Source organism: Euprymna scolopes, chromosome 36 (assembly GCF_053919585.1).
Source record: "Euprymna scolopes isolate OS-2025 chromosome 36, ASM5391958v1, whole genome shotgun sequence".
In the NCBI taxonomy this organism is placed as follows: domain Eukaryota; kingdom Metazoa; phylum Mollusca; class Cephalopoda; order Sepiida; family Sepiolidae; genus Euprymna; species Euprymna scolopes.
Genome location: NC_136517.1, coordinates 45,412,126 through 45,432,153, shown reverse-complemented (window position 1 = coordinate 45,432,153; position 20,028 = coordinate 45,412,126). Strand labels below are relative to the sequence as shown.

Below are 20,028 nucleotides of genomic sequence, written 5' to 3'. Positions count from 1 at the left end.
TTGAGATGAGTAATTTGTATATTATATGACGAAGGCCATAGGAAAAGTTGGCCGAAATGTTGGAAAACAACTATAAAGATGAGGATAACAGTCCGCAAATAAATAAGATATACAAATTACTAATTACAAAAAGAATTCCAATAATCAAATAATATAGTAATTTATTTATATATTATATTATGCCCTTTTTGCTACGTCTTGTCTTAATCAATGATCTAATGTAAACATTTTTCAATATCTGCCTTATAAAAATCAAACTAGATGTTTTATTTAAATAATGGATTAAAAAATTTTTTTAAAGTGCAAATATTCTTGTAACAGTAGATAAAAAATAGAAAATATGAAATTTACTTACCATATATTGTGACTATGGCAAAAATCTAATGCTGAAATTATTTGTCTAAAAAATCGTCGAGCTTCTTTAGGCGTTAAACGCCCTTTCTTCACAAGGTAATCAAATAGTTCTCCCCCTGAGACATGTTCTAATACTAAATATCTGTTGAAAAAAAAAAGAAAATTGAAACATTCAAGATTATTAAAGGGCAAATCAAAAAATGTTTTTTTTTTTTAATTTATATATGTTCTACAGAAACATTTTCTTTAAAAAAAAAAATCAAAAAAATCACAAAAACTTTTAAAAGGAACTAAAAAAAATCACAATAGTTACACAAAAATCAGAAGATCATAAATAAAAAAGTCAGGAATTTTTTTATATTTTTAAAGTTAGAAAAGGATTTTATGAGTCAGAAAATAATTTTAAAACGTCAAAAAAAAAAAAAAACCCAAAAAAACAAACTGGATGTCACCATACCAGCACACATACACACACATATGTATATACTTTTTATTTATATCTAAATAAATATTTTGGAATATCACTACACAATAATGACAATGTTTTGGTGAATAGTTATGAATAACTAAAGACCTCATCAGGCGATGCCAGTCCTTTCTATTAAAATTTGTTTTTCTGTTGAATCCCATGTCACTAAGGATTTGATCTTTTAAAAGAAAGGACTATTATTACCCAACAAGGTTTTTAATTATTCATAACTATTGACTGAAACATTATCATGATTGTGTAGCAATATTAAAAAATGTTTATTTAAATATGAAATTACATTTTGTTCTATTCATCATTGAGCACTCTTATATAAACCTGGTTAAATTCATTGAATATTCTTAATCTGGAATAATATATATATATATATACTAGCAAAAGTACCCGTCGTTGACTGGGTTCAAAAACAGCCTACAGAAAATGGACTCTGATTTATTAAAGTATGATAGGTTATGAAAAGGAAGGGTTGTAATGAGATAGCTTCGAATTTGGGGGTATCAAAACCAAAGCAAAATATGATGAAAGTAAAAATAAAATAGATAAACCCCATAATTTATTATACCATACCTATTCACACTGAAACACTTATCACAATATACTGTAGATCTATATTAAAAAACCTTGTTAAACTTTGTGACATATTTCCATTCTATGGAGGTCAGGCGCGAACGAACACTCCATAATTTTATTATACCATATTTCTTCAAACTGAAATATAATTATCAAAGTATACTTACGCAGATAGATATGAAAAGTCTTTATTAAAGTTTGTGCCTATTTTCATTCTATGGAGGCCAGGCGCGAACGCAGACCCCACAATTTTATTATACCATCCCTATTTAAGTTAAAACATACTTATCAAAGTATTATTATGTACATCTATATCAAAAACACTTGTAAACTTTTTTTTTTTTAATTTTAAAATTTTCTATTTCCATACTTTGTGGACCAGGCGTGAACGCAGACCCCACAATTTTAATGAACCACTGTTCTGCCAGATCAAACATACCCATTCCTGTGTCTCGATACATCTTCTATCATTATATGTAATGAGTTTTTTAAAATAGTACACCATATAGGAGCCTATTCGTGACCAGACGCACATTCACACACAGACACACACAGACATTCAGCTTTATATTATATATATATATATATATATAAACACACATAAGTCTACCCTTTGGCCCTTAAAAGGTAAGATGAAAAATGTTCAAAATAAAAAATAATTTTGAGATTATATTGTCATTTATTGTCTTGAGAAAACATTTTGAAAGTGATGAGTAAAAAAAATAAAACTCAGGTAGCCTCCAGAGCACAACTGCAAGCACTAATAAAAATTAAGGATGCCACACTAAAAGCACTACTAAAAACAAGTTTCTACCCCCACCCCCCACCACGTTCTTGAAAAGGAAATACTTTTAAATAAGGCCTGAAAAAAATAAATAAATAAATCATCAGAATCCACAGGAGCGCTACTAAAAGCAGTATATATGTTTATAAATATGATCATAGTTATATATTGTATATTTAATCAATTTTTTTTAAAACTCAAAGGGGTTAAATTACATTTATTTGTAAGGAAAACACGTTAAAATAAGTTAAAACAAAAAATATTCTTAACCTTGTATATGCTTTGAATAGTAACAGTGGCTTTTAATATCGGACTTAAGACAGGCGACCATGAAATAGGTAAGCAGATGATTTTTTTGTAAACGGAAGTCAGAAACCGGATGGACTGCTTGAATGCCCAAACAAGTATGCTGATCTGAGTTTTATAATTATATAGATTACACAAGGGAGTCACCTCTTATGAAGACCCCTTCACAGATATGGGTTAATGAATGTGCGGTGATCCCGAAACAACAGCATAGTAATTACTAGGGGTGGAAAGAGGGTATAATTTGATTATCTAAGGGGACAGCTCAACATTGAACTTGAAGACAACCATATTGTAATCAGCTGGAAAGCAGGCCAGTAGAATAGAATTCCACAGCTGAGCAATTCTAGGAAAGAAGCTTTGTTCATGGAATCTGTTAAGATTTAGGCACAGATAAAGAGTAGGGGAGTTTCTCATAAAAATTTGGCATGAGGGGGCATTTTTTTTACCTCTTTGGAGCCCCTGGGGATGCAATGGGAATTTTTGCAAAAAAGATTTTTTTTTTTTACCGTGTACATCTATTTAATGATATACAATTTGTAGCAAAATTTTAGGAAAAACTAAGGGACGGTTATCTGGCAATCGTCCGGAATAACAAACGCACGGACGGACGCCACTGAAAATATAGTTCCCTTTCCAATAAATCGGGGGTCAATACCAAAATCAAAAAGTGACATTATATATATATATATATATATATATATATATATATATATTACACTCTTATTTTAAATTTTCTTTATGATCGAACACTTTGTTGGGGTTCTCTCCCACAAGCCCTACACAGATTATATATATATATATAATATATTACTAGAAGAACGCCTGTCGAAGGAAAGTTAAAATTCCTCCAAATAAAGTTTTGCATAATTTGTATGACCCCCTTTTCTGTAGATTAAAATCGAGATATAATGGGATTAAAGCTGATGTCCAGAAGCTATATCATAATTTAATTTAAGAGATCTTCTATTTGAGACATTTTTTTAGAATCAAAATCACATTATGAATTTTTATCAAAGAGCTGCAGGTGACGACGATAGGTAAACCATGATTCTGAACCATACAAAAGGGTAATATATATATATATATATATATATATATATATATATATATTATTCAATCCTACAACCTCTCTCTCTTCTTATGTAGCAATTTTTTTTTTTTTTGGGGGGGGTGAAATTATCATTTACTCCTCGCCTCAATGTAAATCCAGTAATCAAACACTGAATGTTCATTATACCCAGTCAGCTCAGGATAGTGGCATTTAAAGTAATGTCTCCTATATTTTTATTCTGCCAGACTGGATCAGAGAGGAATGAAAATTTTCATGATGACTGAACTTATGCATTCATGATCTGAAAGTTTTATCTCTCTATTACAGATATTGATGGTGTGAGATTCTAAGAAAGCAATCCCTGTCATGGATGTTCATCAGAAGCAGAGCTGCATCATTTAATCCCTGGCAAAAGTGCATTGTGAATGGTGGTAACTATGTGGAAAAAGTAAATACTGGTGGTTGCTTATTTTAATGATACCACTCTTGTCTTGTATATGTATAAATATATGCACGTATATATGTCCTGTATCTTGAGATACGATTGCGAATTACTTAGGACTTCTTTCAACTCAGTGAGGGCTGCTGGAACGAGAACATGCTAATCTCGTGAAGTAAATAAAGGGTTCCGTACAAAATTCTGTGCAGATTCCAGAGTTTGACAGAAAGATTCTTGAGTTCGACAAGATACACCTAAAGAAGGTCAGAGGTTATATCGAGCGAAACGTTGTGAAAATGATACTCAACAGCAGTGCAAAGAATTTTAATACGAATAATCAATCCTCATCCAAAAAATTTGGAAACATAATAAGCGCTCTCTCAAGAACTAAATCATTACATACGGTCATTCTGATGACACTTCTATGGAAACTGGTCTGAACAGAAACACTGAAATAGAGTCAGTTCATATTGCAGCATATGTTTTCTGACCCATGTTTTTATCTTATAGCATTTAAAATAACCTCTTAAGTATCATATTTTTATATATATATTGGGACCCTATGCTGGTAGGTAGAGATAATGTTTACTAGCCTGAATTTTGGAAGTGCTACATTAAGTACATGTCAAAATTGCCTGGTAGCGAACGGAGATACACCTAGTGTACTTAGAATGATTGATGTGAGGGTACAGGGGTCAGCTCCCTGAACAAAATGTACTAGAAGCAGGTGTCGATGATATTATATAAGAAATTACATCACATGTTTGAGACAGCACAGAGTTTAGAATTAGTCCAAATCATGGACACAAACAGACCAGACGAACGGAGATGGGCTCAGTACACCTAGTGTGATTGTACGAGGGTTCAGAGGTCAGTTTCCTAGACAAAACATGCTAGAAGCAGATGTCGATGATTACATCAGAAATGATCACGTGTTCAAGGGTTGGAACATAGTTTTGAGGCAGTTGGGGTGGTGGAAGCAGGCAGACCAGACCTGTCAGACAATGTAGGGATTCAAGTGAATATTTCGAGACTCTCCATTTATCAATCATTTTTTAAGACTAAGAATATCAAATAAAAAGGAATTAATTTTAGCCTTTCTTTTATAAGGAATTGATTTTTGGTCTTTCCCCTTTATGAACGAATCTCCCTCCTCAATAAAACCTTTAAAACCGCCAACAAGTCTCCATTGTGTTTTCATGCATGAGTTTTGTTTGTCTTGAGTTAACAAAAGATCAAAACCACACACATGAAAAGAGACGATGGAATGAATGAAGACCAGCCACTGTGCATGTATGTAAAAAAAAAAACAAAAAACTTATTAAGTTATTGTGTTCTTCATCACTCACTAACAATACTTCACATCTGCAGGGAATACGTGTTTGTATGAAAAAACACTATGTAGTTCCCTTTGTTGAAAGTTTTTTGCTATGAAAATGCTACAATATTTTATATGCTCAGAACAATGACATCTATAAATATAAAAGCGAAAATGTGTGTATGTGTGTTCGCTTTTTCTGTATGTCTACAAAAGGCTTTTTTCAGAGAAGCGGTCAGTCGATTCACAACTTTTTAAAACTTTTTATATCACATATAAATTGTAATATCTCAGAGTTAACAATGGAGCTCACCTGTCTATTTAATTTGCTCGACTTCGGAAAGATAAATATTCAACATTTGTCGCTCACTGCATGTGGATTAGTCTTTTTCCTATAATAAAAGCGACACTAATTCTGGCGGTATTTTCCGTCTATCGGCGGAAATGTCCGAAAGCAATCAGCTTTGATCAATGTGGAAATATTTTCCATATATCAAACAATTGCTATTCAATTTGGACAAGGGGAGCTGTTTCCCCCCTACCACCAACGTTTTAGGAAAATAAAAAAAAAGCATTCCCGCACTAAATGAAATGCTACCCCGCAATCAAAAGTTGACCTCATTAAGTCATACAAACGTGCACCTGCCAAATCCAAGTAATTAAATAAATTCAAACGTGTTTCCGTTAGCATCTCGCGGTGGCCCAATGGTTAAAACCGTTGCACTCTTTTTTTTTCACACTTTCATTTACAACTTTGCCTCAAGGGTTTGGGTTCGATCCTCATACTTACCCAACAAAACATTTTTTTTTATTTTAACCCCCTCCCCCGGAGTTTCCACACACACCTCGAAACACCTGGGCAACGCCGGGTACCTCTCGCTAGTATATATATATATATATATATAAAAGCGAAAATGTGCGTGTGTGTGTGTATGTATGTATGTTCGCTTTTTTATATATGTCTGCAAAAGGTTTTTTCCGAGGCCTTCTTTGGTGGGGGGAGGTCGCTCCTTCTTAAAACTTTTTATATCACGTCTAAATGATAATATCTATGACTTAACAACGGGGGTCGCGTGTGTATTTAATTTGCCCGACTTTTACCAGCTCGTCACGTCTTCAAAAAGCAAAAAGCGGGGGAAATAGTAACTGGCTTGCAGCGCAAAACTAGGTCAAACATCACACCACTTCCTCGCACCTGTATATTTTACTTTATAAACCTTATTTTAACATGCTTATCAATTCCTCTTCCCTTGTGGCTGAGGTGATTAGGTGTCTGGCTTTTTTTCTCTTTCGTTTCCACCTTTGCGTCAAGGCTTCGGGGTTCAATCCTACCTTCCTACTAAAACCTTTTTTTTCTTTTACACCTCCAAATGCCCAGCCAACGTTTTTTTTAACACACATACCTCCAAACACCTGGGCAACGCCGGGTACCCTCCCCTAGTCTATAATATAAAGCTCACCTGTCTGTTTAAATGTATATATGTTTGTATGTCTGCCTAAAATTTTCGACAGAGGCGACGGATTTTCACGAGATCAGTATCGTTTTAAAGCGACCCTTTGGATGACAAATATCAAAAAATTGGCTAAAAACATTAATTCCTTCACCTTCAACTGGGCAGTTTTCTACAGGGAGGGATCGCTTTTTTCACCGATATTTTCAAAAGTCATCCCCTCTTTTCGATTGACTAGCACTAATTTAAAGTTGTGCCACTTCCGGTTTGGCAATGGACGCAACGGCAAGGACGTCACGTTTTTTGGGTTTTTTGTCACGTTCTTTTCCTCCTTCGCGGTACAGGTTCAAGCCTGCCCGTCTACTACCACTTTATATTTTTGCTCAACACACAAACGCACACCTCCAAACACCCAGGCAATGCTGGGCACTCAAGCTAGTTGGTAGATAAAGGTTAAGAACACTGACTTAATCTATTTCATTAATTGCTAAACAATTTGAGTAAAGCTTTGATATGTTAAATATTCAGAGTAAAATGCAAAGCCATTTATTTTTCTTTCTTTAATTTTTTAAACTTGTTTTTATGTCAACTGCTTCAGACAAGGCATGAAACCAGTTGATGTAAGGAGCTAAAAAAATATACTACTTCAAGGTCAAAATCTTGCCAACAATAAGTGTTAGATGAAATATATTCTGACCTAGAAAACAGAAATTGTTCTCTCTTTGTCAGAAAAATTGCTCACGGAATGTGAAGAATAAAGTAAGCCCAAGATCCACTTTCTACTCCCCTTAAATTATGATGTGAGGTCGAGTTAGTTAGAAACCTTTAAGACTCAGAACCAGAAATAAATATCCGATCATATTTTCACCATTCATAATTTTCCATCACTTCTCCATTTTTTTTTTCAACTGAAAAAACTGCTGTGTTCCTCTAATCAATCCGTGTTGAAAAAATAATGTTATTGTTGGTGTTTTTGTTTTTATTTCTTTTTGTTTATTTTTATTTCTTTTGTTCAGTTAACCAAGTCTAATTTACAAGAGTTTAACTTTTTCAACTGAAAAACCGATGTGTTCATCTAGTTGATCGGTTTTGAAAATATATTTTCGTTTTCGTATTTTTGTTTTTTGTTTTGTTTGTATCCTTAAGTGATTCAACTTACAAAAGATACCAGTGAAAGAACATTATTCCGTAACAGTAACGGTGAAAATTTGAAAATATTTCCAATTTTGTCGAAAATAACAGAGATCCTTCTCGTTGTAGTTGTTGTATCAAAATAAAAAAATGAATTCATTTTAAACTTCTATTTTTAGATTTGGTACTGAAAATCCCAGTACAAACTATGTTTTAACAAGATTTTTTAAAACTGAAATTCTAACTGCCAATGTAAAGATAACTTTTTCCAATCTAGCACGGCCATAACTAAGGTTGAACACTACACGAGTTTGTAATGTAATTCAAATCTTGTCGGTAGCTGAATATTTGATGCTTCGTCAGGGCTATCAAGGATATTTTTTATCGTGACACCATCATTAGATAGGGTGCCTATCATGGCTTAAGAGAGTCCCATCTACCCTTGAGAGAGGGGTAGACCGCGCCAGTTTCTCAACCTGGTATTTTACCTCGCGGTCCAAATGGTCACCCATCTGGTACTGGTCAGGTTCAACGTTGCTTAACTTCAGCGACCTGACGAGAACCGGTGTGTCAACGTGATTGTGCTGTACTAGAATATATACCAAACATAAAAGAATAGTGACAGAGTTAATTAAGTAATAATTATTATAATCACAGTGTCATTATTAGCTTATAGATTTTACTAATAATAAAATAACAGTACCCAAAAGCAACTGAATTTTACCAAGTACTCTGTTCACTATACCATGGGTCGTTACTGGCAACACTCAAAACACAACTGCAAATCTTTTAGGACTTCTACCTAGTCATGGTTGACAGAACGAGAATATGTTACCCCTGTGGATTATATAAAGGGTTCCATTCAAAGTTCCGTGCAGATTACAGAGTTTGACAGAAGATTACCAAGTTCAACAATATACACTTGAAGAAGGTCGAAGGTTACATCAACCGAAACGTTGTGAAAACCACACTCGCGACAAGAACAGTAGTCTGAAGAATCCAAATAATATGAAGACCTTATCTATTCACTCTTCTGCAAACATCCACATCTGCGGTCACTTTAACATCCACCATGTTGAATGTCTAGTCCACCTCAATATAAGTGATGGAAGGAAGCTTTTGTCACGACTTTTCCCTTGTTTATGAGCTGCCACAGAGACTTGACAAACCCACTTGCATACTCAATGCTAACAGTCATTTTGCTTTCTTGATTTTTTTTCTTGACAACTTACCCTTAGGAGTGGTCATCTATTGTCCTACTCCCCATGGGATATTCCAATCACCTGGTTGTGTCCATTGACATCAAATCTAATCCTAAAGAGACCTCCTATGTCCATTTCATTGCAGAGTGTATTGATACTCAGCAGTCAATTGGAATAATTTTACATCTTTCACCTAAAAATTCGTCTCCATTCAATTTTCAGATAAAAATGCTTTCTGTTTCTGAATTTTTGAGGTAAGGATTGATAATTTGTAATACTTGAACTATTGTTCTCATCTTAAAGTGTTATTTTCACAATGTTTTGGCAGATGTAACCTCTGACTTTCTTCAGGTCTATCTTGTCAAACTTGGGAATACATGGAACCCTTTAATGAATGAGTATGCACATTGAGGAGGTAGGAGTGTGATAAGTTCATCAGAGCACATTCCATTAAAGTACTTGTGAAACAAGCACAGGGCTGCGACATTGCATCTATAGAACAGAGGCTGGAGCTTGACCAACAGTGTGCGACCTATTAGATTTGAGACTCTGGCTATATACACACCGGTTCTCATCAGATCACCAAAGTTAAGCAACGTTGAGCCTGGTCGGCACTTAAATGGGTAATGATTTGGGAATTCCAGGTGCTGTATGTGCTCTCTGCTTATCTCGGCATTGTTTCCAGTTGTCTAACACTTCTCCTTGCCACTGGACTCAAGCAGTGTCGATTCAGGAGATGTGTGGCTGGGGACCCTTGCCTCACAATTACACGTGCAATTACCCTTACAGAGGGTATCCATTGTCTTTCAAAACTGAACGGAGGCATCAATTTGAACTCTGGCTAAGAGTTAGAAGACTAGTGATAGATGATGCATCCCGGATGTGGCAACAATAGTTCCTGCAGTGATTGTAAAAGTACAACTGGCCCATTCTATGTACACATTACAACCTAACTTGTAATTACCTATTGCATCGTTCACTATTAAACCCCACTTGTATGCTGGCTGTTTGACTAATTAAATAACTTCAAATAACATTGCCTAAGGATTTATTGGAACACTACCAGGGTGGCCTGACATTGCCTGGGATTGAACGATGATCAACAAATGTTTCACATTCTCATATATTTATTGTCATCAAAATTGGTGAAATCGACCATTTTTCAATCAAATTGATTAATTGCCTGCTCTAGTTGGATTCATTACAATGCACCAAGAGGAAGTTCACGTGCCTCTTGCAATGGCATAGTTCACAATACATTGAAATCTACATTGCACTGTAGAGAACTTACTATTGATTTTATAAAATTATTTTTTATATATAATAGCTTGAATTAAAGTTTAAAATGCAAAAGTAAAATATACTTCAATTGTGCTCTACACAGAAACATTAATTTCGAACGCACCCCTGTCATATCAAAGAACAAACTGTTGATTTTACATGTCTTGCCTTATTGGTTGTGCAGTGATAATGGCTGGAATATAAGTTTTAAATGAAAAAGTTAAGTATCATGGTGCAATTATGTTTTAAACATAAACCCTACTTTCAAAAGTGCTTATGTCATATAAAAGCACATACTGTTGATGTTATATGTCAGGCCTTTCAGCTTGTGTGGTAAAAAAAACTTGTGACATTAGGCTGTGTAAGGTGTTAACTGTGGTCAAAATCACCTGTTTCCTTCTTCCATCGGATTATTTCGATTATCGATACTTATCGAAGATATTTTGATACAAAACCTATCTAACGATACTGTCAGGCACATAAAGTACCGTCATGTGAAATTTCATGAAAATTTATCCTGCCATTTTCGAGTTCATAGGGAACGAGTCTTCCTCCCCACCACTGCCACACACAAAGTTCCTTTCATATAATAGAGATTTTTTTGGTTTTAATATGTTAGCTAAAAAAGCTTTGTAAGCTTATAATAATGTTCTACTTCTTATTTATGTGAATTGAGCTCAGAAATAAATAAAAATAAATAAAGATGGCATTTAACTGAGGAAGAAATGTGAGTACATTTAGGAAGGGCCTGCTAAGAGTACCTTTTCCTGACTTCACAGGGTACAAAACCATCTTGGAAATCTAGTGAGCGAGGACCTTTTTGCCTCCCTACTTCTTCACACAGAAGGTACATTTCAAGTTTATCTTTGTTCTATCATTACTTTTATGATAGATGCTCGACTGAGCTTCAATCCATGATCGCCCTGTAAAATTATTATTACAAATACTAATTTAGCTACAACAACAATCAATAATTTCCCTTACTCACTATCTGTGCCTAAAACTAAACAAAAATTTCATAAACAGAGCTTCTTTCCAAGAATTGTCCATCTGTGGAACACAATACTGTGGGTCTGCTTCTCAGCTGACTATAACCTGGTCATTTTCAAGTCCAATGTAAACAAGTTCTTGTTAAGCCATTCTCTTATGTAATTAAGTCTTACAAAGTTGCACCATAACTGATCATCACAGTGTTGTCTCACCATCTACCTAACATTCATTAACCCTTGTCCTAGCATGGTCACTGGACCTTGATAAGCGGTGACTCTCATATAAAAAAAAAAAATTTAATAATGAAAGGTAAAAAATAATAAAACATCATCACAGCTTTCACATTAAATAAGCTGCACAATCTGAATAGAGACTCTGAAATTATGCATGTTTTTTTTAATCTCATTTGAGTACTTAACCATCTTACTTTTGCCAAGTGTGTTGAGAAAACACTGGTTTCAGTTAACTAAATTTGTAAAAGTCATCAAAAAGGCTTCAACCATCACAAAAAAATCTGTTGGATCCAAACGTTTTATTTAGATCTTCCGAAATTATATTCACCTGCAGACACACAAAATACTCTGGAATTTTTAAAATAAAAATCCATGTAAATGATTAAAAATGTTTAAAATCATTATATCTTGTACATGGTGACCGCCCCCAATTCCTCAAAAATAAAATATTACCAATGGAAACTGTGTGTGTGTGTGTGTGTGTGTGTTCGTTCCTTGTGAACTCGCAAGTAGCTGGCCCGATTTTTATGAAACCCAAATATACTTTATATGTCTAGCCGTGTTCTTAGATAGGTTTTGTATCGGAATGTCTTCAATAAGTATTGATAATCGAAATAATCCAATGAAAGAAGGAACAGGCGATTTGAACCAAAGTTGACACCTTACACAGCCTAACATCACAAATGAATTTGAGAAATTCTATTACCACATAAGCTGAAAGATCTGACATATAAACTCAACAGTAAGCTTTGTGATAGGACAGGGTCACGTTCAAAATGAATGTTTCTGTTTAGAGCACAACTGCACTATGATACTTTACTTTTTCATTTTAAACTTTAATTCAAGCCATTATATATAAAAAATAATTTTATAAAATCAATAGTAGATTCTACAGTGCAATGCAGATTACAATGTATTGTGAACTAAATCACTGTGGAGAGGCATGTGAAACTTCCTCCTGGTGCATCGTGAGCAGGCAATTAATCGATTTGATTGAAAAATGGTCGATTTCACCAATTTCGATGACAATAGAAATATGGGAGTGTTAAACATTTCGTTGATTATCATTCAATTCCAGGCAACATCGGATCTCCATGCTAGTCGTTAATAAAATTCACAAGGTAACACAGACTGGGATATTTAACAATAAAATTCGCAATCTTTTCCATTTATATCTTGTACAAGGTGAATCAACCCTCCACCCCATGTACTCGAAAAATATCACCCATGAAATCACGAATAAAATTCACAAGACTTTCTGCACACCAACCATATTTGGTGCAAATGAATTTCGTCTTTGTTTGACTTGCCCACCAAGTTCTAGTTATGAACATTTGATAGTTTGTTTTATTGTTGTTCAATGATATGCAGGGACATTTTGGTGATCGTCTCATGAGTAAGATATGTAATCCTGAATAGGTTTCACACTCATCAGACTATACCCACCCCATATTTTTATGTGGGTGGTTATCTAAAAAACATAATGTCTCTCAAAAGAATCCCAGAATTATTCCTGATCTGGAGAAGGTCATCACAATCAAAATCAGAACAGTGCCTAGTGACGAGCGTGTCAAAATTATGGACAATTCTGCATGTCTACCCATGTCACAGCGTGAATAGGGTTCTGAATCAGAACACCTCACTTGGTAGGGATTACCATGATAGATAACACCTGATTGTCATCAAACTACTCTACAACAGTAAGAAACATACGTTGTCAGTCCAAACACCTGGACAACATAAAAAATGATGGGCAACAATGAATTCATGAATGTCTCAAGGGAGAGAGATGGATGGAGAGCCATCGCCGTCAATGTATCAGATGATGTCTACCCAGATATGCTTATCAGTGAACAGCAATAAAATTAAGTATGTTGGGTATTCATGACAGAAACGTGGTAGACAAGTCAGGCATAGACTGAAGTTTATTTGTACCAAATATGGTTGGATTGCAGAAAGGACTGTGAATTTTATTGTTGAATATCCAGGTCGGATATACCGAAAATGATACAATTATAAAAAAAAAAAAAATGCAATAAATTAATACATATTTTCTTTTTATAGTTGTCAAGCGAGAACACAGACACTATAATAATTTATGTTGCACCCCCTTTGATCGAACTGAAATATACTTATAGTATATACAACATTACAGGAGCTTGTCGCATCTTAGAAAAACATAATTTTCGTTTTGAATTATAGAAATTTGAAAATTAAATAATGAATAAAATCCTATATATTTTTAAAAGTTGACATGTTCAACAAATACATGTCCTTTTCAAAGCAAGACTTTCCTTTTTTCCTTCATTTTACTGGTATTAATTTTCGGATAGATATCCTCAAATGGAGAAAGCAAAATATGTGTCTGGTCTTGGAGTTTTTTTTAACTAAAATCCATGTCAATGTTTATAGAGTGGTCGGCACGGTATTTTAAATAAAAGAAGTTGGCCAAATCTTATTAGGTAAACATTATTTTTGTATTGTATTAATTATAAAAATTGGAATATGTGTGTGTGTGTGTGTGTGTGTGTGTGTGTGTAATATTTTTAAATGAGAGAAATTTTGAAAGTTGAAACTTACAGAAAAACGAGAACCCTTGTTTTTATAAGGATATGTATTTGTTCAAAGTTTCAGCTTTTAAAATAAATGTTTTCATTCATTATGTGTGTATGTGTATATATGTATGTGTGTGTGTGTGCATATATACATATATATATATATATATATATATATATATATATATGCAAGGCTCTATCACCAAAACATCAAGAGGAATTTACAAACAAAAAATAAACAGACAATAACAACTTCATATATATATATATATATATATATCAAGAGAAAAACAGAGAGACAGACAAACAGACAGAGACATAGACACACGTGCACATACTCGGTGACATTTATGAAATCGATAATAAAATGCAATTGTTACTGGTCTAAATAAACTTCAGTCTAAGCTTTAATAATTGTGCACCAAGTTCCAACCATGAATGTCCAACAGTCTTTGCTTCATCACCGTTCAATGATAAGCAAACTGTGATATTACAACATAAAAAATTGTCAGTAACTTTGACGCAATCCTCTTTCGATGATACCTTAATTTTAGATCTGATCGCCCTCTTCAATTCATGAATAGTTCGGAGATTGTTTTGACAGACAGTCATGGTATTGACAAATGGTCGCCCATTTAGTACTGGCCAGGCTCATCATCACTTAACTACAATGATTTTGGCCAAGATCAAAGTGTAGTATCTGTTCTTCATATGTGGCACTTCCATTTCTCGTTCTCTTTCAGTGGAGGAAAAATCCTTCGCGACTGAGACAATTTTTATTTTTGTACCTTTTCTCCACGTTAAAAAACGACTCTGGTGTCTAACTCTGTCCCGTGGGGAGGCATTGTAAATAGGTACAATGATATAAGGGGAACTGGTGTGTCAACGCAATTATGCCGTCCCTTTGAGAGACAATGTTTTTTTTATATAAATAAGTTTTTTTGTGGGTGGGGTGGCATTGAGGATTGGTGAGTGTGAAGCCCATCGAGGATCACACCTCTTACTGATGAAATTACAAAGTGCCTTTGTCTCCTCATATCATTGAACGACAATAAAACAAAGCCTGTTGAACATTAATGAATGAAACTTGATGGACAAGTCAGGCATAGAACAAAGTTTATTCGCACCAAATATGGGTTTCTTGCATGGAAGGAGCACTGTGTACTATTAGGACAACCATTAAATGGAGTATGTTGTACAATATATTTGCTAATTTTTTTAAAGATCTTAGTAAAATGTCAATGATTCTTGCAAAACAGTTAGTAGGATTTTAGTATTTTATTAAAATTACATTCTTATCATGCAAAAGATTGTAGATTTGTATAAAATTACAAATTTTTTATTGTTGTCTTTGCCAAGAAGTGATCAGGAGTATTAGAATAATTAATTAGAATCGGAATTGGGAACCAGAAAATCGGAACTTTGGGGGGTATTGGAATCAGAAAAATTTGTGCCTATTTTCCAGTTCCGAAACGATCTTTTTAATTGTCTTCTTTTTATTTCATTTTATTTAAAGCAAAATCTTCCACTGTTGGTATTAATGATAAAATAAATATTTCTTGATTTTAAACTACCAGTAAAACTAAAATCTATAGATTTATACACAAGTGTATTTTTACGTTTGAGAAAATATCTGCACATTTAACAGATGTTTTTATGGTAATCGGGGGAGGGGGGGATTAGCAACTCTTATAGTTTAAATATTTAGAGATTTGTAAAGAATCGGTAATTTTATCAAAATCAGGAATTTAGTATGGAATCAGAAAAAATATTGAAATCATCCCATCACTAATATATTTATTATACAAATAATTGAACACAAAAACATAGTTTTTCCCGTTTTTTTTTATTTCTCTTTCTTTGAAGATTGTAATGCCGGGTATGGGGCAGCCAAACCAGCTGCCAACATTGCCCCGCTTTTTTATTGAAACCAACCGAGACCTCTTATAGTAGTATGAAATTCCTTACAGTAATTAAAAAAATCTTATTAAATTATGTTATTAAATAAATGTGTTGCTTGATCTATTTAAAAAAAAAAAAAACTTTTCCTTATTTTCATGACTTTATTTTTTTCTTTTTTTAGACTACTGTCCTCATTGTAGGTATTATGCCCAATGTATCCTCCATCCTTTTGAAGATGTACAGCATAATCACGTAAACTGTTTCTTGTTAGATTACTAAAGTTAATCAAGTTTGAACCTGGTCAGCAGCAGACAAGTGACCGTTTGGGAATACCAGGCGCTGTATGTAGGAGGACATGGTGCAAAAACATCTCCTCTGATGGTGATATACATATGACTGGGGGGGGGGGTATCACTTGTAAATTTAAATTTTGAAGGAAGTCATTTGAACCTGCCTAGGGTGAGTGCCACATCAGTACCGTACAATATATAGCTGATATATAAAATCTTGAAAGTTGAATTTAGAGACTAGATTCACTAAATAACTCACTAAGGGTCAACGTGTCAAAAGTGAAATGCATAGGAAAACAGAAAATTAAGGATTTTTAAATATTGAAATATGTGTAGGCTAAAAATGTCTATTAAGAAATAACTTAAATTTTCATTTTCTTGCTAAACATACTCATGACTCAAAGAGTATAAGAATGAAATATGTATTAAGATAGAGTACTGCTGCTACATCTGGGGAGAAGCTGCCTTGACAGGGTACAAAACCATCTTCGAAATCTAGTGGGCAAGGACCTATTCGCCTCTTTATATCCTCTCACCACAGAAGAGACATTGTGAGTCAACCACGGCCCTATCATTACTTTTATAGTAGGTGCTCGACTGAGCTTCAATTTATTGTCTCCCCTCCCCTGTAAAACTTTCGTAACAAATATTCGTCTAGCTAAAACATCATCAACAATTTCCCTATCCGTGTCTAAAACTAAACGTAAATTCCATTAACAAATCTTCTTTCTTAGATCTGTCCGTCTGTGGAACACAATACCATGGGGTTGCTTCCCAGCTGACTATAACATGGTTGTTTTCAAGTCTAATATAAATAAGTTTTTGTTGAGCCGTCCTCATATATAATTAAACACTACTTAAGTTCCACCATTACCGTCCATTGTTGTCTCACTGTCAGCCTAACGCTAAAAAAACACCACTTTTTAACACTATTTTACATTGATATCATTCGAAAATTTGTACACTGTGGCACATCGGTTAAGACATTCTTGTTGCATAACTAAAATAATAATCACTTTGCTTTTGTATTTACTCACTAGGAGTAGTCATACAAGCCATCATCAAAGATTTCTCTTTGAAAACAACTTGTGGTATTATCTGAAGTTTGAGTGACAATAAGTCTCCCCAGATTTCCAGTACTCGCCACCTTTTCCGATAAACTTTGCACATGAATTTGCGTTATTGCAACAGTTGCTTACCACTTTACTTTTACATTATTATTATTATTATTATTATTATTATCTATATATTAATAGGATAGCGTGTGTGTTATTTATTTTGTGTGTTATTTATTTTGTGTGTTATGCTTACATCTGAGTGACTGTCGTTTGTTATGAAAAAGAACAAATACAATTTCTGAAGGCCAAACTGCTCCAAAAAAGACAAAATTCGTGATATTTAGCATTAAAAAGGCCAATCTGGCAACCCTGGACAAGAATATGAAAGTGATTTCCCTTTGATGTGGCCTCGTTTTCAAATTGCATTATAATAAGAATATGTGATCATTGTTGTAAGGGTGTGAGAAGTCAGCAAAACGTTATATAAAAAAGGGAACATTTGAAAGAAACAGGGCAAAAAATAGAACACTGACAAAAAGTGCTGGACTGACAATGTTTTCATAGAAATGTTAATAAACTCGTATTTGCTGCATGTTATTGGTTTTTCTGTTGAAAAATAATTTTTTTGCGCCATCCAAAAAATATCAGCTTTATAAAAACATATTTGTTGATTAAATATAATTCTTATTTCATGGAATTTCCACGAGTCCTGCTAGTTAAGAAATATTGGAGAGTGGTTAAGTCAACATGGAGTGAGAGAAATACATAGATAGCTAAAAGAGATCGGTCGCTTGTTAGATTAATTGTAAATTGTAGCTAACCAGAACAATAAAAACAATATTATTTTCAAACGTTACTCAATCCCAGAACTAAAGAATGTTTTAGCATCTATTTTGTGTTATTAAAGTATACAGGGACAAAGGCCTTAGTGAAAGAAATGTTGATTGATTCATATGTAGTATAATAATAGATACAGACTTGCTTACTATTGAGATTGTTCTCATCTCGACATTAATCGATTTAAAATAGCGTACAATAGCAAAAATATTTAATTGGGCCTATGTTTTTTTTTTTTTTTTTTTTAATTTAGATATTTTTTTCTTTCTGAATCAAAGAGATAAAAGGGAAGCAAGGAAGAAACACATAGGCTCCTACCAGCAACAATCTCTATAGGGGCTTTACTGCCTATGCTATGACATATCAACCATAGCTTTTCTTTTTTGCCTTGTTTATTTTAGAGTCTGCTTCAGCTCTATTGATACTTTTATGATAGATGCCCGACTGTGCCTCAGTCTACAGTTTTCCCCATAGGACGTTCGCAGCAAATACTCGTCTGACTACAACAACCGTTAACAATTTCTCTCACTCTCTATTTGTGTCTAAAACTAAACGAAAATTCTACTAACAAAGCTTTTTTTCTAGATCTGTCCGTTTATGGTACATAATACCGTGGGGCTGCTTGCCAGCTGACTACAAAATGATCATTTTCAAATCTAATGTAAATAAGTTCCTATTGAGCTCGTCCCCTTAAATAATCAAGCCCTACCCAAGTTCCACCATTACTGATCATGTTGTCGTGCCATTTACTTAACACTTATTAACCTTTTATTGTAGAGTGTCCCCAGATGGGGGGAAAATATCTCTATATTAAAACTATCATTATATTTTTGCTTGTATCTTTTTTTAATTCTTTGGGATGAGGCTTCATAATTTGTGCATTCTTTCTTTCTTTTTTTTGTGGACTGTTATCCTCATCTTCATATTAATTATCTGAAGAAGGCCAGAGGATGAGTTGGTCGAAATGTGGTGAAAAAAAAAACAACTATGAAGATCAGGATAACAGTCTGCAACCCCCCCCCCAAAAAAAAAAACAAAAAAAACAATGAATGCATAAAACCATCATGTTTCACAACTGTACTAAGTTTCCAGTCTTTTAGGAAAACCCCCTTTTTTTTTTGTCTGATTTATCAAGTTTGTAAGCATTTGGTAGATTTTCTTTTAAATTTACTAATGACCCCCCCCCTTTATCAAGGCGAAAAGGTACTAGAGGATGAGGATTAATGCGATGCATAGATTTTCAATCGAATGATGATGAATATTATGAAATGAATAGAGTAACTAAAATTGATCGCTTATGAGGGACAGTTTATAGCAAGTGTCTGTTAACCTTTATTTGAAGATGACCATGTTCTAGGCCTCAGAGAAGCAATCTTGTGTCAATAAGTACCACAGATCGAAAGTTATGTGATTTTAATGTTTAATTTTTTTATATTATTGCATTTTCACACTTAACAAAGCAAAGTGCCACTTTGATGTAGGGGACTACTATCTGGGAATAATTTGCAGGGATACTATGTAGGGAGTTGGGCAGCAAAATGTCTGTTTACATTGCACTTGAACTTCTGCATGTCAGTACAATCAGGGAAACAGGGACCTGGAAGAGAATTCCAAAGTCTAGCAGTCTGAGGGAAGAACAGCACGCCAGTGGAACTCTGTTCCGTCTGCCTGTTTCCCACCTGACTACAACTTGGATGTCTTCAAATCCAACGTAAACAAATTCCTGATGAACCGCCCCCTTAAGTAGACACTTTATGAAATCTCAACACTAACGTACAACGTACTG

At 34.0% G+C, this 20,028-nt stretch overlaps 1 protein-coding gene across 36 annotated transcripts in view; it reads right to left on the bottom strand.

The window, feature by feature from the left end:
- Positions 1-20,028, bottom strand: part of LOC145260441 (serine/threonine-protein kinase BRSK2-like) — a 685,204-nt gene that overhangs the window by 344,703 nt on the left and 320,473 nt on the right. For all 36 annotated transcript variants that reach the window (XM_080118482.1, XM_080118488.1, XM_080118489.1 and 33 more), the window contains one exon: positions 356-496. In XM_080118482.1, coding sequence (XP_079974608.1) covers positions 356-496 — 141 coding nt within the window. The remainder of the gene's footprint in view (positions 1-355; positions 497-20,028) is intronic.